Here is a 24,100-nt window from a genome sequence, read left to right as displayed (position 1 = left end):
TAATCCAAGAAAATCGGTTGAGCCGCTTGAAAGTTATCAGCTCTTTTCTAGTTACTGTAACCTTCACTTGTCGGGGGTGTTAAATTTTTAATTTACACTTGTTATGCTCGCCTAACTTCTTACATATATACACGTGTAAAACAAAAATTATTTCGTTAGGTACTTTGTAGTGGTTTTGGAAGTTGGGTTTTCAATTTTTTTTAAGCTTTTTAGTGGAAGTAGTAATTGCTTGGTATCTAAAATTTCAATTCACCAGCAAAACTTTCCAAATCCACACGGCTTAGGAGTTCAGTACCTTGCAGCATCAGGATTGAAGAGTCTCCGCTCATTTTCATTGGAAGCTTTCTTCGAGGAGTCATTTAGAGAAACAAAAGACAGAATTTTTAGAAAACCTTGACGAAGGATGTTGCAACAACAAGGTGTTTTTTCAAAATTGAATATACGTATCTGATCACAATTACGGAGAAGAAAATAACTTTTTATTTTTTCAAATCAGAAAATAAACCTTTCAAGCTAATGCATGTATCTTATCTTTCCATGTTTCAGTTTACAAAACCCACCGTAATGGACACATACATGTCTTTCATCAACAACCTGAAAAAAGCGAAGGAAACAATCAAGACTTCGGCGGCTTCGAGACCAGCGTTTGCAAAATTTCTCGACGCTATGGCAAGGGATCACAAGGGAAAACTATCCCTGGACAATCTTCTTATCAAGCCAGTACAGAAGTTCCCAAGCTACAAACTGCTTATACAGAGGTTGATCAAACATACAGGTACCTACATCTTCTTTATTAACTTGGAGCCATCTTGAAGCCAGTGGTTAATACGTCCGCCTCCTATTTGGGAGGTCGGCGTTTCGATCACTGACATGCACATTGCACACTAACTTTTTAGTTAGAGTTAGTTAGAGTTATGCGCGTTTATACAATTAATTAATATCACGGTGAACGAAAAACATCGTGAGGAAACCGGCATGCCTGAGAGTTCTCCATGTTCTCAAAGGTGTGTGAAGTCTGCCAATCCATACGTCTTGATCAGCGTTATGGACTATGGCCGAACCTTGCTTATTCTGAGAGGATACCTGTTCTATACTTAGTATTAATATAACACTCCTTCAAAATATTCTAACTCGGTTAAGAAGATTGTAGAAGCAACACGATGTTGCTATCAAAAAGCTTTCGATACTACCAAAAACAAATACCACACCATCAAAACTATATAAACAATCACACTATAATATTATAAAGGAGAAAGTTTGTATGTGTGTGTGTGTGTGTGCGTGCGTGCGTGCGTGCGTGCGTGCGTGCGTGCGTGCGTGCGTGCGTGCGTGCGTGCGTGCGTGCGTGCGTGTGTGCGTGCGTGTGTGTGTGTGTATGTTTGTTACTTCTTCACGCAAAAACTACTGGACGGATTGGGCTGAAATTTAGAATGGAATAGAAAAACTGCTGGCTGGTAATTAGTAACTTCGGTTTGATGTAAGATTATAAAAAATCGTCTGTAATTTTCCAGATCCAACACATCCAGACCACAAATTGCTGCTCGAAGCTCAAAAGGAGATACACGATCTATTAGAGCTAATAAACTGCACTGAAAGAGAAAGCCTAGAATTAGAACAACAGCAACAAACATTACGTGAACTGGAACAAATGATCGAGGGTCTATCTAATTTGGTCACTGCAGACAGGATGTTTATTAGACACGAAATGGTTACTATGCCCTCAGCTCAAGGAACCATTAAAGATAGAGCTCTTTTCCTCTTTAACGATACTCTCTTGATTACCAGTGTTAAAAGAAGAACTGGCACTATAAAGAAACCCATTCCGTAAGTAAACTAGGTATTAAACTAACATTAACGTTTGAAGAATCGATCGTAATGATTAATGGTGATTGATATTTTATTTCAGAACATACCAAAGTAGTATAGCGAGTCAAATGGAAGGCAATAAGTACAAACTTTTGACGAGGATATCGTTAGCTGATTTAGAAATTGTTAAAGGTAAGAAGATTTTAATTTGGCTTAAAATCAATCATTCTTTAAAAGAAAACAGAAAAGATTTTCGTTCAAATAGTTAGTCTTTGTCAAAATGTTTCCGACACATCAAGTGAATTTTATGAAAGGGAATATTATTGTAAATTGAACAATTGAAAAGAGCAACCGCCGAGTTTCTTGTTGGTTCTTCTCGGTAGGAACGGCATTCCGAACCAGTGGTAAATTATTTGACGATTCAAAAGCCTTCAAAAAGTTTATTTGAAAAAAACCTATTCTATTCTATTCTAAATCTACTACTGGTAGGTACGGAGTGCTCTTCCTATCGAGAAGGACTCGCAAGAATCTCGGTAGTTGTTCCTTTAAAATACTTAATTATTTATTAGTATAAAACCAGCTAAGCAATTAAAATAGATTGTGAAAATTTTAGAGTAGGTACATGATTTATGAATTAATACGAATATATAGTTCATTAACATCTTGATATAGAAAAAAAATCTATTTTTCAGCCAAAGACGAAAATCTTAGGCGAATAATGCACGAAGTAGAAACATTAACAGAAGATGTCAATACCCTGACTCAAATATCAGAACATGTGGCGGCGTTACATACTCACCATGCACATTTAGAAGAGATAGTAAGAGAAATGTTGCATACAGTCAACCGACAGCTATCAGAAAGGCAGAATAGTGACATGCAGCTATGTTATATGGAAATTAGTGTTAATACTTCGTAAGTATACCAATTAATATATTGGGTTGGTGCATAAGTTTGTTCGTTTTCAATACACTATCAAGAAGGTTATAAGAAATTGTGATAAATTAATATGAGACTAATTTTTTTTTAATTGAAAATATTACAAATATACTTAAAGCTATCCTTATCTAATTACCAATCTAAGTGCCAAGAATACTGGCTGCATTTCCGCGCTGGACAGCCACGCTGATCCGTTGCGCAAAAATTGAGCCAACCCTTCAACTGATCGATTAAATATTATAAAGTCTCATCTTTACAATGTCTTCTATTAGAGTGGATGACTCCAAACACATAGCCTTATGAGATTGTTATTAATTTTATTGGTGTTGTTACGTCTACTCTCATTACCATATATTTATACGACAGCATAATATTACATGTTCCGTAAAAATTATTATTTTGTGAAGAAATCATTACATTATAACACCCCTCTTTTTGGGTCGGGGGTTAAAAATAAACCGCAGCGCACAGCAAGCAAATGGTTGTCGACAATCTACAATTTCATAGTAATCTGTCATTTTTATTTCAAATTGAAAATAATAGGATAGTAAATAGTTTTAGAGAGGTTCAAAGTTTTTAGTCAAAGTTCTAAGTTCAGTTTTAGAGATTTTTAATAGATAATAAAACACTTTACAACTAAAACTATTATTAATAAAAAAAAAGCGGATTTTGAAAAAAAAGCGGATGAACTTATGGACCGACGTAATAAATGATATATTAAGCTTTGCCGAAGAACTACGTAAAATTGTGATTTTCTTTACACAGACGTGTGAATAGCACGCGTGTACTACGCACTATTTGATCTCGATGGTACGTCAACCATTTTTGCAAGATTAGCTTTTTACAAGTTTACAACAAACTATTGACTGTTGTTGTTATTTTTTATTAACGGACAATTTTATTTTTAGTTTGAGGCTTGAATTCCTTCTACGCCGATTCACGTACGTTGGTCGCTTTTATACATGTACAGTCAGTTAAAATAACTGACCGTAACCTTTAAGGTGCCTACGCACTCGAACTGAACTGCAGCTTCAGTTCGAGTGCGTTGGCACCTTTATGATCTACTAGAGGATGCCCGCAGCTTCGCCCGCGTGGATTTCAGTTTTTTTAAATCCTGCAGGAACTCTTTGAATTTCCGGGATAAAAAGTAGCCTATGTTCTTCCCCGGGATGTATCCCATGTCTTTACCAAATTTCATTGAAATCGGTTCAGCGGTTGGGCCGTGAAAACGTAGCAGACAGACAGACACACTTTCGCATTTATAATATTAGTATGGATTGATAATGCTGACAGTGCAAATATTGTTCGCGACAGGTTGACGTGGCAATCGGGGTATGAGGCGGGGAACGCCCCGTACGCCCGCACGGCACCTGCGCTATTCCGCGCTGGGTTAGCGCGGGGGCTGAGCGGATGTGCGTTCCCACCCCAAATGCCATGTCGATCTGTCGCGAACTATAGATAGTAGGTACGCGTGACCGACATCAGCGGCCAACATCAGTGTAAGAGGAGTTTATGCCTCGCAGTAGGTACTTGAAATAATTTTCATGGCGAATGTATAAAATATAGTTTGTTATCGTTCAGTTTATTATTTGGTATGCACCCAAAATGCACCCAATTAATTTGATTTCTCTTATTTGGTATAATTTGAAAATGTGTTTCAAAGGAACCTACTTGTTGATTGCAAAGGAAGGGAGTTTATTTCAGAAAGTTGTTTAATTTTAAATAAATTTTTTTTGGCGAATTTGTGGTTAGATACAGTGAACGACAAAGCATAGAAAACGCGTTTCTAACAATTGTTTTTCGTAAATAGGGGCCACTAATTCACGTCTGCTCAGGATTGGGTCATACTGAGTGTCATGCGACACTGGCTGCTGCTGTCATTGACTGACTTAAAGTTACAGTTACGAGCTTTAATTGAATTGAAGACTCACGCCATAGAGTAGCTGCCCTGTGCATAACACACCACGGTAGGAATTTCATTACGCTGTAATGGAGCGTACTGAATATTTCTATGCTTTGTCGTTCACTGGTTAGTAGGTATCCGCTTTATCCATAACTCAAACTGCAGCCTTAATTTTAGGAGCGGCCCTGAGAGCCTTACCATAATATTCCCCAAAACTGAAAAAAGGAGTAGTTGGGAGGAACTTATTAATGAGACCAAACAGAAGCTTTGTAAGTATTTCTTGATTAAATATAAGATGATGCCGCGTGGATTTAGATTTTGAAAATCTCGGAGTAATTCGTTTATTTTCCGGGATGAAAAATAGATTGTGTCACTCTCTAAGTTTTTATTTAGGTATATATTTGCATAAAAACATCTCGTCGTTGTTCCGTTGTGGCGTGATTGGAGGACCAGCCAACAAATAAATACATTTTCGCATTTTCGATATAACTAGCGTCAAAATTTTCGATTTCTTCTAAATTACTAGCGATCTGTGCAAAAGTTTATCCCATTCTTGACCGCCGTGCCAATTTGGGAACACTTATGTATTGAAGTTAAATAATAAATATAAATCCGTAGATTATCTGACAAGAATCTAATAAGTAATTAAGTCTTAAGTAATTGAGCCTCAATAGCTCAACCGGTAAAGGAGTGGACTGAAAACCGAAAGGTCGACGGTTCAAACCCTGCCCGTTGCACTATTGTCGTACCTACTCCTAGCACAAGCCTGACGCTTAGTTGAAGAGGAAAGGGTAATATTAGTCATTTAACATTTAACATAGCTAATATTCTTTTTAATAAAAAAAAATTATAATAGGTATACTATACTAAGTAATAGGATTTGTTTATTATAAAATTTCACTGTTTTTCGTATAATAACCTTAGAAATGTATAAATTTCAGGTGTGTATGGTCAAGAAAGACCAGCTCCCGAGTTCCTGTCACCAGTTCCAATAAGGAAGACTAGAGCAGGATTACAATTTACCTGCGCCGCGCCCACGCTGCCTCCCAAAGGGCAGTCTCCTGATGTTTGGGTAAAAATTTCAGTTACAAAAAACAGGAAATTGTCTATAATGTAATGTAGTATAAATAAGTTTTTAAGTAAATGCAAGCATTAACAAAATATTAGGGGTCAAAATTGCTCAAAAACGACTCAGGGGGTATGAATCCTATTAAATATATATCAGTACTTATAGTTTTTATAAAATAAAAATACTCGAGAAAGTTTTTGGAGATTGGTGAATTTATTTTCCAACAGCATAGTTATATAATAAATTATTTATAATCGTATACCTATTTCAGGTCTGCAATAGCGATGGCTACGTGGGTCAAGTGTGCGTCCTCACGCTGTCCCCAAAACCTCAAGTGACGTCTTGCAACGGAGTCTGTAACGCCAGGATTCTATGCGTAGCCTGCGTCCCGCCGGCCCCAGCGCTCACCAGGCAACAGACCTTAGATATACCGTAAGAGTCCATTTAAAAACCATGGCGATATCAGTGTTAAAGTTACATGGCAGTAGTCGTATAGCGGTTAATGATGATGATGATGAAAAAGATCTTCTATTTTGATATTTAAAAAATGTAGTAGGATCTTAGCTTTTGAACTTTATCGTTATACCCATAGACAAAATAACCGGTCAAGTGCGAGTTGGACTCGCATATGAAGGGTCCCGTACCATCGCACAAGACATTATAATATTTTTATGTGCAACACTGCCAGTTAATGATAACAGCGCCATCTATATGTGATTTAGTAAATTAAATTTTTTCGTGAACGCATATTTTTTTTGTGTAATGTAACCACAAATTCACTGTTTTCGGATCTACTCCTCTACTTGTGCTATAAGACCTACCTACCTGCCAAATTTTATGATTCTAGGTCAACTGGAAGTACCATATAGGTTTTCTTGACAGACACGACAGACAACAAAGTGTTAAGGGTTTGGTTTTTTCTTTTGAGGTACGGAACCCTAAATATACTGCAGAATCTTCAGTCTAATCTATTTTTACAGAAGTACAAGCTCATTGAATAGTACCGGATCAACCAAACCCGGAATCAGCATATCGGATCCTGATGAAAGCTGCAAGAATATACGACTAGACAGGTTCCTACCTTCTTTTTACTCATATCATATCATGATTAAGAATAACTAAGTTATATGTATAACCTAAAACCAATTAAGGTTCCTTTTTAACCCCCGACCCAAAAAGAGGGGTGTTATTAGTTTGACGTGTGTATCTGTCTGTAGCTCCTAAACGAATGAACCGATTTTAATTTACTTTATTTTGTTTGAAAGGTGGCTTGATCGAGAGTGTTCTTAGCTATAATCGAAGAAAATTGGTTCAGCCGTTTGAAAGTTACCAGCTCTTTTCTAGTTTTCTTATAGAGCTTTTTGTGTCGGGGGTTATTTAAATTTCAAGCTATTCTCCCATAGTAAAAACTTTTAGGTTATCTGTCATCAGATATTTATTGGTACTTTAGCTAATGTGAAACTTTTGAAAAGTTTCTCAAGTCTATCAAGTTTTACAAAAAATAAGTATACCCTCGAATTAATAAAAAGCAAAAACAAGTAGAACGTATTTAAAAAAAACTCCTATTTATAGATAAAATCGCCTAATTTAGATTTTTTTATTAGTTTAAAAAATAACAACCCTAAATTATTTATGAACAGTTCATCATCAAGCGACGACGAAGACGACGGGTCCTCAACATCAGAAAATCAAGATGCCTTATCCGAAAGAAGCCAAGAGTCTGCCAGCCTCCGACTCCATAGCAGCCTCACCTCCAGCCTTAACCATCGAGGAACCCTGACTCCAAACCACAGCAAGAGTCTTAGCACGCCACACACAGGGCAGAATATCCCAGTACACCCAGTGATGAAGTCCAATTCAAATCCAGCTGTTGATAAACAGGCGATGGGGATTACTTCTGGTGAGAACTTATTAGGTATACAACATTCAGTGGGTGGTTGTATTTGCTCATTAAGTACAATTCCTTCTTTTATATCTCAAACTCTACAAGTACAGTACCCGGCAGGAAACATTACATATCGAACTTTAGAAAGAGATTTCTGCTTCGTAGAGCGTTGTCTCTGTCACTCAATACCTATGTGACATTTGGTTGGTCTCAAAGACACCGTTAGGTGTCTCTTTCTAAAGTTCGATATGCCATATTGCCATATTTCCGGGTACTGTACCTATCTTTAATTAATTTAGCGACTTTCCTATTGCATTTTCTGTACCCTTCATTAAACCCTGATACCTAGTTACTTTTGAATGTCTTGAAAATTAGCACTTCGCATCTGTCTATCTTTGCTTCCCAATTTATTAAGGTCCAGTTAAGTGACATTCGGTTAATGTAACATAACGGTGAGGATTAATGTTTTACTACTAATAAGAAGTTAAAAGTGGGTTGCACAACTCTAATCATACCTCCATAAAGGTACAATTTTGAACTCTGGCTTGTGCAACGGTTAACAGACCCTATTTTGCTTTTATTGAAGTTTAACGGTAACCGTAAGTTTAACCGCCTGTCATGCAACAGGACCTTAACCTACCTGTTACTGCCCTTCTTGTGTACATCTTCTAGTTTGTGTTTTAATTGTTTATAGTTGACTAGTATAGTGGTTAAAATGAATTGGTAACTTAATTCTTCCATAATCTGTGGTTGCACTATCATCTAAATCATTTATCATCTAATCAATCAAGAGCCTCAATAGCTCAACGGTTGAGGAGCCGACTAAATTCCGAAAGGTCGGCGGTTCAAACCCCACCCGTTGCATTATTGTCGTACCCACTCCTAGCACAAGCTTAACGCTTAGTTGGAGGGGAAAGAGGAATATTAGTCATGATTAGCATGGCTAATAATTCTTTATAAAAAAAAATCATTATATCATCTAAACACTGTGTTCTCATGTTTTATGCTACTTAGTTCCTGGACGCATTATGGCTGGTACGAATTGATTTTTGTTCTTTGACTTTTGCATCAGACTTATTTTAATTTAATAACGTGTATAAGAATCTTCATTATCTACACAATTTCAGAATTACTTACTATAATATCTGATGTAGAATGAATACAACCATATATTTTGATAATATTATAAATGCCAAAGTGTCTGTCCATCTATATGTTTGCCTGTCTATCACTGTTTAACGGCTTACGGCTCAGCCACTGAACTGATCTTGACACATTTTTCCACAGAGATAGCTTGTATTTTGAAAATTGTCACTTTTTTTATTCCGATAAATTCAAATTCAAAATATTTTTATTCAATTAGACTTTTACAAGTACTCTTGAATCGTTAAAAGCATCTACCACTGGTTCGGAATGCCTTTCCTACCGAGAAGAACCAGCAAGAAACTCGGCGGTTGCTCTTTTCAAAGATTTGATATACAATATTATTTAGTTATATTATAAATCCCACAGGTCTTGGGATGGTCTAACTTGGGATCATCAAATATCCTAAAGAGATCCGTAACAGCGTTTATATTTTCATATTCAGGTACCCTCTCATCCCCTGCCAGTAGACAATCATCAGAGGACAGTGCAACCACGGCCAACCAGCCAACTATGTGGCTTGGCACTGAGGACGGTTGTATTCACGTGTACAACTGCCTGGATAACATCAGGATAAAGAAGAACAAGGTCAAGTTGCAGCATAATTCTGGTGTTCATTCCATTGTGTGAGTATTGTCTGATAAACTAACTATTAACAGGGCTCTCTCCGTCACTCGTTTCCACTCGTTTCATACAATCGTAGTTCCAATTTCATTTGAATATTAAGCAACCAAGGTCCATGAAATTTTGCAGACATATTCTAGAAACTAATATCTGTGTCTGTGGTGTTTTAGATTTTTCTAAAAATATGTAGTTTTAAAATTACAGGGGCTCCAAGATTTGTATGAAAATTTTAAGACCGCGTAACTTTGAAACCGAATATTTTAACAGAAATCTGGAAAACCACAGACATAGATATTAGTTTCTAGAATATGTCTGCAAAATTTCATGGACTTAGGTTGCTTAATATTCAAATGAAATTGGAACTACGATTGTATGAAACGAGTGGAAACGAGTGACGGAGAGAGCCCTCTTAAGCCTCAATTAGCTCAACAGTTATAGGAGCGAACTGAAATCCGAAAGGTAGGCGGTTCAAACCCCACCCGTCGCATTATTGTCGTACCTACTCCAGCACAAGCTTAACGCTTATTTGGAGGGGAAAGGAGAATGTTAGTCATGATTAAAATGATATAATGATGATAAATATTCTATAAAAAAAACTTCTTGAACTAATATTGTCAATATTCGGAAATATTTTATCATAATCATCAACCCGTTGTCGGTTCACTACTGAATCTCCTCTCAGAACGAGAAGCTATGGACATAGTCTGTCACAGCGGCCAACTGCCGATCTGAAACTCCACCCATCTCTGAGGACTTGTGGAGAATTCTCAGGCATATTGGTTTCCTCACGATATTTTTCTTCACCGTTAAAGCAAGTGATACCTGTTTAACTATTCTAAATTGTTCCGAAAAGTTAGAGCTTGGAACTGAACCCCGACTTCTTGAATTAACCACTAGGCTATCACCTCCAAAATATTTATGAACTGGTTAATTTTATGGGTCTGTTTTCAGGTACGTGGAGGGAAAAGTGTTTGTTGCTCTTGGAAATGGCGACCTTGTGGTGTATTGTCGAGATATCGGTAAATACCCATATTAATTCTTTCAATCTCCTTATTTTTTATCATTCAGTACAATTAGCGGTCTCTCAAAGCACCAATCTCTACCGAGAAAAAAACATTCATGCTCATCCGCGTGAATTTTTCTGTTGGGTCAGTTTGTGCTTTACATGGTCGATATAGAGATCAATGTGTAATTTTAGAAATTCGCTTTGATTCACTGCCTCTGTGAATCGATCCTAAAGGTTAGACCATAACGCGGTCGTTAGGAAAATCAGATTTTAAAGTGAGAAATTATCCTTTGCCTTACTTCTAGACGGGTCAACCCACCCCATGGCTCCCTTAATCTCTCAGAGGAGCCCCCCTGGTACTTATTCTTAGCGTGTTTCCCAGGGGCGCCTTCTTGACTCCCTACCTATCTCTTTCTATCTCTCCTCTCTCCTTATCTCTCTTTCTCCTATCTCTCTCTTATCTCTGTCTTTGTCCTTTGCAGATGGGTCGTGGTCTGAGCGGTCGACGATCCCCGTGGGTTCGGGCGCAACCCCTGTCAGCAGCATGCTGTTGTCGGAGGGGCGGTTGTGGTGCGCCACGCACTCCTCCATCAAAATCATCAACCCGCACTCTTTGCAGGTAGGTGTAACTCAGAATAGTTGCTAATATCTAAACTCTAAAGAATTTGAAGCCTCGATAGATCAACGGTTGAGGAACGACTGAATACCGAAAGGTCGGCGGTTTAAAACCCACCCGTTGCACTATTGTCGTACCCACTCCTGGCACAAGCTTTACGCTTAATTAGAGGGGAGTATTAGTCATGATTAGCATGGCTAATAATCTTTTAATAAAAAAAAGAATCAACGTCTGATTTTATCATTAAGGCTACATCTCATAATTGCGTGAAAGAATTGCAGCAATGAGGGGTTTCGAAAAAGGCAGTCTCAAGATGGCATCACTTAGAGGTCAGGTCCAGGCACCAAATCAGACATCAAAGCCATTTGACGTATACATAATGAGTTTTGACAGCGGTGTCAAAATATAAGAACTCTTATTAGCTGGTGAAACTCTCGTCTACTAAAATATAACTGATAATCATCATCATTAGCCTGTGGACGTCCACTGTTGAACATAGGCCTTTTCTAAAAAGCGGCACCATACCCGGTCCTCGGCCTTCCTCATCCAACCACTTCCTGCCATCCATCACTTGGTCCATCTTGGACAAAACAAAGGTAAAATATGACTGGCTCGTTGAAATTTTGACATGTCTTCGCAGTGAACGAGACGTACTGTATTTGCAATTGCAACGCATTTGTTTCAACTGATAAAAAGCTTATGGAAGTGGTTAATACGCTCTTATTCTCTTCGTCTGTATAATTTTATGCTGACCTTTGTTTCTTGCAGGTGGACGAAACATTCCAAATAAGTTCAGAAACTAAGCCGATCAGCCACATGGCGGTGGCGGGCGGCTCTATCTGGCTGTCGCTGCACAACGCGGCGCAGTTGAGATGCTACCACGCGACCAGCCGCGAGCAGCTCGCCGAGATCAACATCACGCCGCAAGTCACCAAGATGTTACATGGTAAAATACTTATTAGGCTGGCTCATTCACCCAATCTGCCATCGGGTTCTCTGAGAACTTTCCACCATCAACCATTTCGTCAAAGCGATATTTCGGGCATTCAACAGCAGGGCATTTTTGGTAGATATGTTTTGGAGTTTATGTGTGTTCAGATACTAAGTCAATCAGGCACATAACGTTATGTCTTCTCGTGTAACTTTGCAGGTTGGGCGCACACAGATAAATTCTGCTGATGACAGCAGACGACGACGACGATTTGAGTTTGGGTATGAACCCAAACCCAAATCATCGTCGTTTCAGCCAAAAGACGCCAACTGTTAGATATCAAGGATCACCACAAAACATGATCTTGTGACACTTGTGTTCAACTGCTTGAAACGACTCGCTTGTCACTAGTAGGATACTTCAATGCTGTGTTTTCCAGTGCAAGATCACCATTCATGCACCTTGGAACTCTAGCCGTGCCTCGGTGCTACTCCACTGTTGCGCCTAAGAAAACTCAGAGATAGAATGATAAAACGAGGAACTTAATTATTGTCACACTAGCTGATGCCCGCGACTTCGTCCGCGTGGAAATCCTGTGGGAATTCTTCGATTTCCGGTATAAAAAGTAGCCTTGTGCTAATCCAGGATATTATGTATCTCCCAGCCAAATCCGTCTAGTAGTTTTTGTGTGCAGGAGTAACAAACATACACACACACATCACACAAACTTTCGCCTATATATTAGTGTGATGTTTCAGGTTGCGACGACATAATCCGTCAGCACAAGGCAGCGTGTCTCCGAGTGACCGCGCTGCTGGCTCACCGCGATACTCTATGGGTGGGGACGAGCGCTGGCGTGCTGCTCACTGCTCCTCTACACAACTCACCCAATGCCCGCACTGGGAGCTTCACTGTCCCACAACTCAGTGGTACGATTTTGTTGTTATCTTCTACCCTCTATTTTGCCCTAAATCACGTCATAACAGAAAGGGGTTTTTAATTTTAAATCGTTCTGTTCTTTATTTGTCACTAGAGGATGACCGCGACTTTGTCCGCGTGGATTTAGATTTTTGTAGATCCCGTGGTAACTGTTTGATTTTCCAGGATAAAAAGTTGCCTATTTCGATTACAGGAACGCAAGCTACTTCGGTACCAAATTTCATACAAATCGGTTAAGTGGATGGGTCTTTAGGAATCCCGCGGGAACTTTTTGATTTTCCGGGATAAAAAGTAGCCTATGTCCATCTCCGGGATAGAAGCTAACCTAAAACCTTTCGTCAGAATCGGTTACACTGTTGGGCCGTGAAAAGGTGACAGACAGACAGACAGACAGACAGATAGATAGACAGACACACTTTCGTATTTATAATATTAGTATGGATTTTTGTACCTACGCGTGCTAAATACCCGGTTTGGACATACAGTTGTGTAATGTGTGTAAATGTTTCATTCGAGACAGTTATAGTTTGAGTGTTTTGTATATGTATTTGCCTGTCATTTAATTAGTGTACTATGTGTTCCATAATAAACAAATAAAATAGAAAACACTTGATTGTCGTTTAGTACTGAAGTTTTTATAAGTAATTGGCTTTTGTGGTCATTACATTCGATAAACCCTTGGTCGAAGGCATTTTTTTAGGAATGGAGTTCTCATACCTGGATTTTAATTATCATTTGTCACCATTAGAACTATAAACTTTCATAAAATATTGGTACCTATAGATAAAGTTTTCGTATCAGATTAATGAGGTAATTATTTCAATTAAACCTAACTGTTGCTCAGATTTTATCGGAATTCGACCTGACTATTGACCTTCTGGCTTTATCATTATGTCGTCTATTAATGTCCTCTCATTCGTTTTCAGGTATCACATACGGGCATACAGGCCACGTGCGATTCCTGACAATAGTAGAGAACCCAGTACCTCAAAAACCAACCACAAAACCAACCCAGAGCCTCAAAACAAAAGCGTTGAGTCGACGATCCACAAATGCGGAGAAACTTCAGAAACAAGCGGAAAACACACAGAACAATAAGGAAACCTTAATTATCTCTGGTGGAGACGGCTACGAGGATTTCAGGAGTTCATCCATGACAGAAGACGCTGGCAGAGAGGATTCGACCAATCACCTTCTACTTTGGAGAGTATGAACGATTTTCACGGCCTACAGGGTTTTTAATGCAACACTGGGACCCGTGTTTCAGTTTTTGGACTTCAAATTTTTGTCATACTAAAGCTCTCACAGACAGATGCGAAGTTTTAGAACATCATACGATATTTTGACTGATAGTTGTGTGAAAGACGTTAAAGCATATTTTCTTTGTTGATAGACGCTGACTCTCTTGCAAGAATCACGTCTTTTGCAAGTATCACAGGTTTCTTGCAAGGATTTATGCTACTTGTATCCAGCTACTACGGCTCCCAGCTACTCGCTTGAATTCATCCATCCACCCAGTGGAAGATCTCTTAAAGCGTCTAAGACGTTTTCCGGCGCGGTTCCACCATTCAAGTATGGCATCAAACTAAACAAACATGACGTTGAGAACTTTCTGCTATTTCAATTGTTATTTTGGCTGAAGCATTGGCTGAATTTCCGAGACCTTTGCTTGTGCTCTGAAGCTTAGTCGATAGTGGAAAAGTTCCAGCCAATCAGAAGGATAGCTGAGTGTCAAAAACTGAGATTTTTCGACTTGATCTCGCATGATTTATTTCGCATCTGTTTTGGATAGACTTTATTTGTTTTAGAAAATGCATGTACTTACTGCTAAAAACGAATTGATGATTATTTGAATGTCGAACAGTGTAAAGGATGTTTTACACTTGAGCAATAACATGCGACTATGCGGCATGCTGTAAATGAAGACTTGCGGCCTTACTAAGCCTCATACGGCTGGGATTTTATGCTGGGACAACGTCGTGCGTCGTGCTATTAGAAACGGAATGTTACAGTGTTCTAGAAAGCGGTCCTGAGGCATGCTTCTATGTCGCACTGTGTTGCTTTGGTGTAAAACAGCCTTAATGTAATAAAGAATGATTTATCACAAATTTTTGTTGATTATTCTCGTAAATAAAATGTTTCCAGCTTATTATTAAAAAAATTGTTGATATACTTAAAATAAATTTTAAAACTACTTAAGATGTTTAAAATTGTTTTGCGCGTTCTAGCATAGATAGCGTTTCTGTATTGAGATTATTAATTAAAGGTTAAGTTAGGGCATCAAATGTCCAAGTTATTATCAACAGTTGTAAGAGAAAGTTTATATTGTGTGTCAAAATACAATTTTTAACTTCGTGCAGTATTATTAAACGTGTCATAAGCTATAGGTATTGGATTTTTAACGGCCTCTTTGTAATTATAGTACCATTACAAGATAAGCTAGCCCGCACTGCGACCAATAATCGCGCGACATTTTTATCGCAACTCTGTATAACACTTGCAACCATATGGAGATGCCCGCATTGCGATTTTAAGTTCATCGTTATCATCGCGTGCCTTCTTCGAAACGAAGTTTGACGAACATCATCCGAAAAGCTTCTCTATTTAAAATTCGCGCGGGAAAAAATCACGCGAAATTAAATTCGCGCGCATATTTTGTGCAGTATGAAGTTGTGTGGCGGTCTCCGCATTCACAGTGCGTGAAATTTCGTACGCGGAAAATAAATCGCGCGAAAAATCGCTGTGTGGGCTAGGCCTAAGATGTAAAGGCTAAAATTTGGTCTGCGTTTAGAATAAACTATGAAAACAATAGTAGTAAAACGTTAAGCTGCCTATAAAAAATTGCCATAAAATTGGAGCACGCGTTTGAATCGACACAGATGCGCGTGTGTAGCGATACAGACGACAACCAACTGGTCTGTAGGATAAAAGCGCGCCGACGACGCACCTTTCTAAAACGCGCGTCAACACCGCGTTTAAAAAACGATGTACAAAGGATTGTTACGTCGTACGACAAAATTTTAGCCTTACTTTAACCTTGTCTTACGATCATGGGCCATAATTGACGTTTTATATCAAAAGGAAGTATGTTTTTGGGAAGATTTATTACGTGTACCTATCTAATCATATCAATATAAAATGTTGGATGTCCGTGAATATTTTACTATATAAAATTGTCGTGGCTATTCTACTAGAGTAATTGAAAGGAAACTGTGTACCTACCAAATGTGGCTTATAAATGGGCTACATGAATTGCTCATAACTGTAAAACTTGCAGGCCCAACATAGCCATGTATTAACAGGGCTCTCTCCGTCACTTACTCCATACAATCTTAGCCCTAATTTCACTTGAATATTGAGCAACAAAGGCCATTAAATTTTGCAGACATATTCTAGAAACTAATATCTGTACCTGTGGTGTTTTAGATTTTTCTAAAAATATGTAGTTTTAAAATTACAGGGGCTCAAAGATTTGTATGTCAATTTTTAAGACCGCGTAACTTTGAAACCGAATATTTTAACGGAAATCTGGAAAACCACAGATATAGATATTAATTCCCGGAACGTTTCTACAAAATTCTATTGAGTGTGATTGGTTTGTATTCCAATGAGAGACGAACTACGTTTGTATGGAGCGAGTGACAGAGAGACCCCTCTTAAAAAAAATATTTGCAAAATACAGACTGACAATGGCATATTGCAATTGGCAAAACCCCGTTTATAAGCACCTGTTAAAGTTATATACCTACATTTCGACATTTTTTTGTAGATACTACATAATATATTACCGCCGAATACTTGTACGACCACAATACAAACCCTGTTTTCATTTTTGGATGTCTTAGAAATCTTAGAAGACTCATTAAAAAAAATTAATACCTAATCTCTATGGTATTTTCTCCGTTCTCTATAGATGTGAAATAATTGTTCTCATTAGATCTCTTACTATAATATGTATGTACCTAATTATAATAAAGTATAAAGTCAATGTGAAGCTTATATTATACAAAGTTGAAAAAACTATTGCTCAAAATGAAATTCTTTTTTTTTATGTTACCTACCAAGAAAATTAATAGTCAGAGCAAAATTTTACATTGTATTTTAATATTTATGTGAATGAAGTAGGTATCTGTAAAAATGAAGCTATACAGATGGAATAAAAGAAATCGCACTTTAATGACTTTTTGTTTTTCACTCCTCCTCCTTTAAAAACCTCTTCGGCGGTGTCACTAGATTACAACACGGGGTTACTCAAGCGGTATATCAACAAATTCTTGAAAGGCCGCAACGCATCGGCGGTACCACCGGTGCTGCAAATGTTCATGGCCGGCGGTAATCACTTAACATCAGGTGACCCGCCTGCACGCTTGCTCGCAATTATAAAAAAAGTAGACTTCGAAATGGAAAATACTTTTTCTTAATCATCTATGACGATTATAGGTCTTGGCTAAAGAATTGCCGTTAATCAAAATCCCCGGCGTTAATACTACTTGTAGGTACTTTAATTTCTGAATCATTAGCATTCGTAAGTGGATCTTGTGGATACTCTCTGCTTTGAGGCAATTCGTTTGAAATATGGCGCAATTCAGCGTTACCAACTATTGATCCAATTTGCATCCTTAAATAAGCTTGTTCAGACCTAGGAAGCTTTTTTACAATTTTTGCCATGGAACTGAAGAAGAGATCATTTTCATCTAATTCATCTAGAGTAGGTTTTCGCTGAGCTATTCTCTTATAAAAATTCAAGCGTTCCTGAGCGTTAAAAGTATATTTTCGTTTCTTGGCAATCTTAATTTTACTATCACGATTGCAGTCAGCATTGGTATCATCAGTGTCAGTATTATCTTGTTTGTCGTTATTTTTATTATTATCAATCGTTATTTCTTGCAGTCTCAGATTTCTGCATTGTGTTCCTTCACTATTATCCTGAGTATTTCTCATAATTTCACTCCCATCCCCTTGGTTCTCATGATCAACAACATTAGTCATACTGTTTTTTTGTGACGAGGAGAGTCCGTCCAAGAATGATAGGAGATTAGCTCTCCTTCTCGCTGCTTCTCCACTTGAACCAATACCAGGTTTTCCTTTACGTCGAATATAATAATCTCTTACATAACACCATCTTTTGGAGCAATCAGAATCTGCAAAAATATACAAGTGTAAATTAAAAATTTATAACCACCCCCGACAAGTGAAGGTTACAGTAACTAGAAAAAAGCTGATAACTTTCAAACGGCTGAACCGATTTTATTGGATTATAGCTAAGAACACTCTCGATCAAGCCACCTTTCAAACAAAAAAACTAAATTAAAATCGGTTCATTAGTTTAAGAGCTACGATGCCACAGACAGATATACAGATACACAGATACACACGTCAAACTTATAACACCCCTCTTTTTGGGTCGGGGGTTAAAAAGTAAATTTGTAATATTATATTTTGCTTTTTATTTCAGGCTTCAAACAAATTTTTTCGATCACTATTTTGTACATTTTTTGGAGTAAGCATGGCTAATAAATGGTAGTACTAAACAACATTCTAAACGCTATGTATGCCACACGACATCTTACTTTGGTAAGATGTCGTGTGGGTGTGAACAGGATCTTACTCTTACCCTGTTTCATAGTTTGTTGACCAGAAACGACTGAAAACTGGTTTTTATTTCATGTATTTTTTATACTATACCCAACATAATACACTTAGTTACTACCTACTTATTACTTATTGCCTATTAAGGGGGAAAAAAGTACTGGCTTCGAGTCAAAAAATATCAGTGACCTACTGATAAAATCTACTGCCACTGATCACAATGACCTAGTCGAAAAATCCCATTTAAATACGAGAAAATTTTAAAATTTATTTCAATGAAACAGGGGCTGTAGGATCTCTTGAATGATGAGAAAAAATCCTATTATTATAAAATTAAAAATAGTTAGGTACCAAAGTTAGGCTATTTTGGTTTATAATCAAATAAATAATAACAAATCATACTTTTTAAATTTAATTTTTGAGATAAAAAGAATATCTTTCTGTCCGGGGTTTACGTTTGAAAATCTGAAGTTTCCGAGTTTTTGTCCTCGATTATAGATTTTACAGATGGTAACCCTAGTTGATACACAGCACACCACTCACCGTTAAGTTAACTACGTTCATTTCATTATTCTATTGAATCAAAATTATGAGTAAAATAGTTAAAATTATAAATTAAAATATATATTATATAATTTACATACCTGTTTTATTAAGAATCTCCCCGATATTACTCCACAATTTTTGTTTCAACTGGTTGTTCCTATAATCTTTGCATTTGATGTTATAAATTGGCTCATGAATCTTAACAAAATTTATTAAGATTTCATCATCTCCCATGCTCCAGATATGACTCATTTTGCAACGTTATTGAAAAAACAACTCACAAAACTAACCAGCGACGTAAAGATGGCGGACGCAAATGACGGCAACGCTATTTGACGTTACGGTGTCAAACACCGTTCTCCACGCCATCTTGTTGCCACAGAGAATGTTGACCTACGTTACATTGCGCCCGCCATTTTACGTTGCCGCTTGCATAATGAAACCCTGCTGGGTCTAGTCTATAGGTAGGTAGTTACTCTATTAACGTGCAAAAATGATAAATCACATACAAAACTTGAAATAGAAATAGAGAATTTTCTTATTCTAATATCCGTGAAATACTAACCTGATGAAGTAATTTAATTTAATAAATACTAACTGGAATATTAATTGAATTAAAGAATAAATTAAATAGGTACCTGTAGTATCGTACGTAGGTAGATTATTTAGAATTACAGAAATTTATTTTAAGAAATAAGACCTAGAAGTAGGTACCTATTTAAGAAAGAAGAGGCCTGTTTAGAAAATTAAAGCTTTTGAATTTGGGGCATTTAGGCAACAAAGTTAGTATGGTACTTTTTAGGGTTCCGTTACCCAAAGGATGCCAACGGAACCCTAATAATCCATACTAATATTATAAATGCGAAAGTGTGTCTGTCTGTCTGTCTGTCTGCTACCTACCTTTTCACGGTCCAACAGTTTAACCGATTCTGACGAAATTTGGTACAGGGTTAGCTTATATCCCGGCGACGGACATAGGCTACTTTTTATCCCAAAAAATCAAAGAATTCCCACGGGATTCCCAAAAACCCATCAGCTTAACCGATTTGTATGAAATTTAGTACCGAGGTAGCTTGCGTCTAACTTTTATCCCGGAAAATCAAACAGTTCCCACGGGAGCTTTAAAAACCTAAATCCACACGGACGAAGTCGCGGGAATCCTCTAGTAATTAGTAATTCATTAGGAAATGAGTGTTAATAGACACCTCTATTAATAACAAGTGTAAATTAAAAATTTATGACACCCCCGACAAGTGAAGGTTACAGTAACTAGAAAGGAGCTGATAACTTTCAAACGGCTAAACCAATTTTCTTGGATTATAGCTAAGAACACTCTCGATCAAGCCACCTTTCAAACAAAAAAAAACTAAATTAACATCGGTTCATTAGTTTAGGCGCTACGGTGCCACAGACAGATACACAGATACACACGTCAAACTTATAACACCCCTCTTTTTGGGTCGGGGGTTAAAAATAAATGAAACACCTTTCTTAATTAGTCGATGATTTACTTGTTCCAGCCAATAAAACGTCGTCAATTCTACAAGCACACAATAAGGTCTATAGTAAAATGAATCTTTAATCTTCTTAGTACAGGTTAATATTGCAGCCTAGTATTTCAAAGACTTTATCTCCTAATCTTCAATTTTATATATTACATACTTCGAATTATACGAGTCATAATATGTGTTCTAATGTTCCTGTGTTCTAATTACATAGAATCATGACTTTATTAATGAACTGCTCCAAATCATCCAGTTTGATATTATTTCCTCCATCTTTTTTCCCTCTGCTAACAAAATAGGGATCCATTTGTAATTGTAACGCCAGTTTCTTTAAAGTAGTTCGTCTGTCTCTATCGTTGTCAAGGACCTCTCTTTTTACTTTATTTCCTTCTGAATGCTTCATCGTCAATAAATCAATAGAAGCACAAATAAGATCTTTTGTTTTAATAAATTGACTTTCCGTTGAGTTTGAGTTTCCGATTTGTACGTAATCCTTTTTACCTCTCGCTATGTTATAGGGATCATTTCGTACGGATTTCATAATATCTTCCAATGCTCCTCGACGACCTCGGGGTGCCTTGGCCAAATTGAAATTGGCCTTGCTATACTTTTTCCCTCTTGATATGAAAAATGGATCATCTTCCGCTGAGGAACGACTGCTTCGTTCTACTAAAATATAATGAGGTTCTTCAGCATAAATCCTATCATCGTGCACAGTGTTTTGCTGAAATGTCTTGGAGTGCAGTTCATTAGCCGAAACTTTGTTAGAAGTGCTTGGATTGTATTGCATACGGTTTCTTGATAGACCATTGAATAGAGTTTTCAATTTGCTATCTCTACCTCTGTTCATCCAAAATGGAGCTTCGATATCCTTTCTTCTATTTCTTTCAAAATTATTGTTGCTTTTCCCTAGATCATCAATAGCGTCAAGGATGGCGTTTTTTAGATATGTTTTTTGGTTCAATAAGTCTTCGTACGAGTAATGCAATTTTGCTTTATTTCTTCCGTGTCCCGGATATGGCTCGAATGATTCTCGTCTACCTCTACTAGCCCAGAAAGGTGTGTCATCATCTTGTCTCCTACCTCTACTAGCCCAGAAAGGTGTGTCATCATCTTGTCTCCTACCTCTGCTAGCCCAGAAAGGCATATCATCTTCTTGTCTCCTACCTCTACTAGCCCAGAAAGGTGTATTATCTTCTTGTCTCCTACCTCTACTAGCCCAGAAAGGTGTGTTATCTTCTTGTCTCCTACCTCTTGAGGCCCAAAAAGGTTCTTCATCTTGTCTCCTTCCCCTGCTTGCCCAAAATTGAGGTGAATCATCGTCTTTAGAGTCGTCGGAATCACGTCTCCCGCGACTAGCCCAGAATGGAGGGACTTCATCATTCGATTGATCATCAGAGTTCAACAATAATTTGTATAAATTTTTGCTATATTTATTATGCTTTGGTGTTGGTAACTGCACATCAGGGACTGTTTCGTCGGAAGAGCTTTCACGTCTACCTCTGCTACCCCAAAATGGAATTTGTTTTTCAACTACTGATTTCAGTTTTGAATCTGTTCCTCTTCCATCTAAATAATCGTATTGATTTGATTCATTAATTATATTTTCTTTACCAAATATCTTTTCAGTTCCATCATCTAAGGACCTTTTTACACGTGCACTGTTAACTTTATGTTTACTGCTATAGTTTTTATGCACAGTTTTTATCTGCTTGGTTTTATTTCCACTTTTCCCGAAAACATCGTCAGATATAAGCAGAAGTGTTAGTATTAAAGTAATTTTTTTCCGCATCCTTAAAAACCTGCAAGAGAGGTTTTTCATTTACTAAAACCATTGCTATTAGGTTTTTGTTTAACTGTGGAATTCTAATTGATCAAGTTGATTATTTTATTATTTTGTATATCTAGATCAACAGTATTTTTTTAATTATCACTATCATCAACCAATCGCTCGCTCACTATCTGAGCTGAGCACTATCTTACAAAGAGAAGTTCATAGTCACCATGCTGGCCATGTGCGGATTAGCAAACTTCACACACCTTTGAGAACATTATGGAGAACTTTTAGGCATGCAAGTTTCCTTGCGATATTTTTCTTCACCGTTAAAGTATTATTATTTAATTAATTATATATATTATGGATATTTAATTGCTTTATTTCATAATAATTTTTAATTTAATTCTAATATTTATGTACAAAAATTTTATAATTAGGTAATTAATGGTACCTAATAAATGAAGCACACTTCAAGCTCATATTTCTAATAGAGATTTCTTCCAGCTATTATAATTTCATAAATTTGGTGCATTAAATTTTTTGATTCGTTGCACAAAAAACAGTTCACATAAAAATATAATCATTCTACTTACATTTTTTAAACACAACAATGATAAATGATCATATAAAAACCATGATAGATAAGAAAACAAACTTCAAGACGATTGTAACTTCACGCTGGTACAAATGTATGTGAAAATCAAACACAACGTTGCAGCTTTTATATAGGAAATCCTCGTAGGTGGAGCTCCCTAGGGTTGGCCAAACAATTCCTTTATTTTTTGTATTTCTCGTTTGCTACTAATTCTGTTGGGACGGTTGTGACCGTTATTAAATTAAACAATGCTCAGTGACTGTTGCTCTCCGCTTGCAATAAGGGTAAGTTTGTACTCCTTTCGTATATTTTTATTTTCTGTACTTACTTATTTTTTATTATTAATTATAGGCAAGCGCTTAATCACAATCTGATGGAAAGTGATGGTGTGGCCTAAGATGGGACGCGTTTACATAGAAGATGCTTATTATTCTTCTTCTTTGTCGTGTCACTCTTGACAGAGCGGTCGTGGTCATCATGAAGCAACGTCTTTGAGGGCAGATGTTACACGCCTCACGAGCATTCGCCACTTCTCCCTGCTGGCTGACAGCCTGGTACACTCGTGCAAGGGACCGCCCACAGCAGATTTAATTTGGTCGGTCCATCGCATGGGCGACCTTCCTCGCCCTCTGGTGCCCTCCACCTTGCCTTGCACGACAAGACGCTCTATGGAGTTACTCTCACGCCGGGAGACGTGTCCAAAGAATTTCAATATGCGACTCTGTACTAACGCTGAAAGCCGTTGTTTAATGCCGAGTTCTTGGAGTATAGAGACGTTGGTGCGAAATTCGGTCCATGAGACTCCTAGCATCCGCCTCCAGCACCACATCTCCAGAGCATCAATCTTCTTCTTTTCGGTCAGTCGCAAAGTCCACGTCTCTGCTTATTCACTCTTGTTTTAAAGAAGTTGTTTATTTTTAATGTTATGTAGAGTGGCAAAACACACAACGTCACTGTTTTAGGTATAATGGTTTTAGTCCAAAACTGAAATAAGTATTTAAAAGATAAAATTCTAATTAACTATAAGTAGTTGAATCGAATTTGAAATATACTTATAGCTGTTATAGATTTACGTTGTTTAGTTTCCCAAATACCATTTCTCTTGAAAATGTGTCATTTACTTTACAACAAGTGTAAATTAAAAATTTATAACACCCCCGACGATCCAAAGTAACTATTTGAGTTTTCCAAAACATCATTTTCAAATAAATAATTATGTATTTAGGC

General features: G+C 37.3%; 3 protein-coding genes and 1 long non-coding RNA gene across 8 annotated transcripts in view; 1 reads left to right on the top strand and 3 right to left on the bottom strand.

Annotated features, from left to right (window-relative positions):
- LOC123876755 (rho guanine nucleotide exchange factor 17) overlaps window positions 1–14,204 on the top strand; it is a 141,768-nt gene extending 127,564 nt beyond the window's left edge. For 4 of the 5 annotated variants that reach the window (XM_045923103.1, XM_045923106.1, XM_045923104.1 and 1 more), the window contains exons 6-20: window positions 547–775; window positions 1,512–1,824; window positions 1,907–1,998; window positions 2,499–2,721; window positions 4,826–4,917; window positions 5,590–5,720; window positions 5,989–6,149; window positions 6,698–6,790; window positions 7,358–7,632; window positions 9,191–9,371; window positions 10,321–10,388; window positions 10,858–10,994; window positions 11,760–11,937; window positions 12,681–12,851; window positions 13,788–14,204. In XM_045923103.1, the coding sequence (XP_045779059.1) occupies window positions 547–775; window positions 1,512–1,824; window positions 1,907–1,998; window positions 2,499–2,721; window positions 4,826–4,917; window positions 5,590–5,720; window positions 5,989–6,149; window positions 6,698–6,790; window positions 7,358–7,632; window positions 9,191–9,371; window positions 10,321–10,388; window positions 10,858–10,994; window positions 11,760–11,937; window positions 12,681–12,851; window positions 13,788–14,074 (2,631 nt within the window). In that variant the 3' untranslated portion in view covers window positions 14,075–14,204. The remainder of the gene's footprint in view (window positions 1–546; window positions 776–1,511; window positions 1,825–1,906; window positions 1,999–2,498; window positions 2,722–4,825; window positions 4,918–5,589; window positions 5,721–5,988; window positions 6,150–6,697; window positions 6,791–7,357; window positions 7,633–9,190; window positions 9,372–10,320; window positions 10,389–10,857; window positions 10,995–11,759; window positions 11,938–12,680; window positions 12,852–13,787) is intronic. The other variant, XM_045923105.1, reaches the window with a different exon arrangement.
- LOC123876776 lies at window positions 161–24,047 on the bottom strand. The gene is made up of 3 exons (XR_006798418.1): window positions 24,036–24,047; window positions 14,354–14,356; window positions 161–319 (listed from the first exon to the last, which is right to left on the bottom strand). It is a non-coding gene; the product is annotated as an uncharacterized LOC123876776 (long non-coding RNA).
- On the bottom strand, window positions 16,638–19,412 carry LOC123876772. The gene is made up of 2 exons (XM_045923131.1): window positions 19,095–19,412; window positions 16,638–18,002 (listed from the first exon to the last, which is right to left on the bottom strand). The coding sequence occupies exons 1-2, from the start codon at window positions 19,246–19,248 to the stop codon at window positions 17,323–17,325; spliced, it is 834 nt and encodes a 277-aa protein (XP_045779087.1). The 5' UTR covers window positions 19,249–19,412; the 3' UTR covers window positions 16,638–17,322.
- LOC123876767 (uncharacterized protein PF11_0207-like) lies at window positions 20,524–22,967 on the bottom strand. The gene is made up of 2 exons (XM_045923126.1): window positions 22,872–22,967; window positions 20,524–22,303 (listed from the first exon to the last, which is right to left on the bottom strand). Coding segments are annotated over exons 1-2 (1,602 nt in total). The 5' UTR covers window positions 22,874–22,967; the 3' UTR covers window positions 20,524–20,703.
- Window positions 24,048–24,100: the final 53 nt, after the last annotated feature.

This window comes from Maniola jurtina, chromosome 22 (genome assembly GCF_905333055.1).
Source record: "Maniola jurtina chromosome 22, ilManJurt1.1, whole genome shotgun sequence".
Classification (NCBI taxonomy): Eukaryota; Metazoa; Arthropoda; class Insecta; order Lepidoptera; family Nymphalidae; genus Maniola; species Maniola jurtina.
The sequence above is the reverse complement of the archived record's forward strand: the minus strand, read 5'-3'. Positions and strand labels throughout refer to the sequence as shown.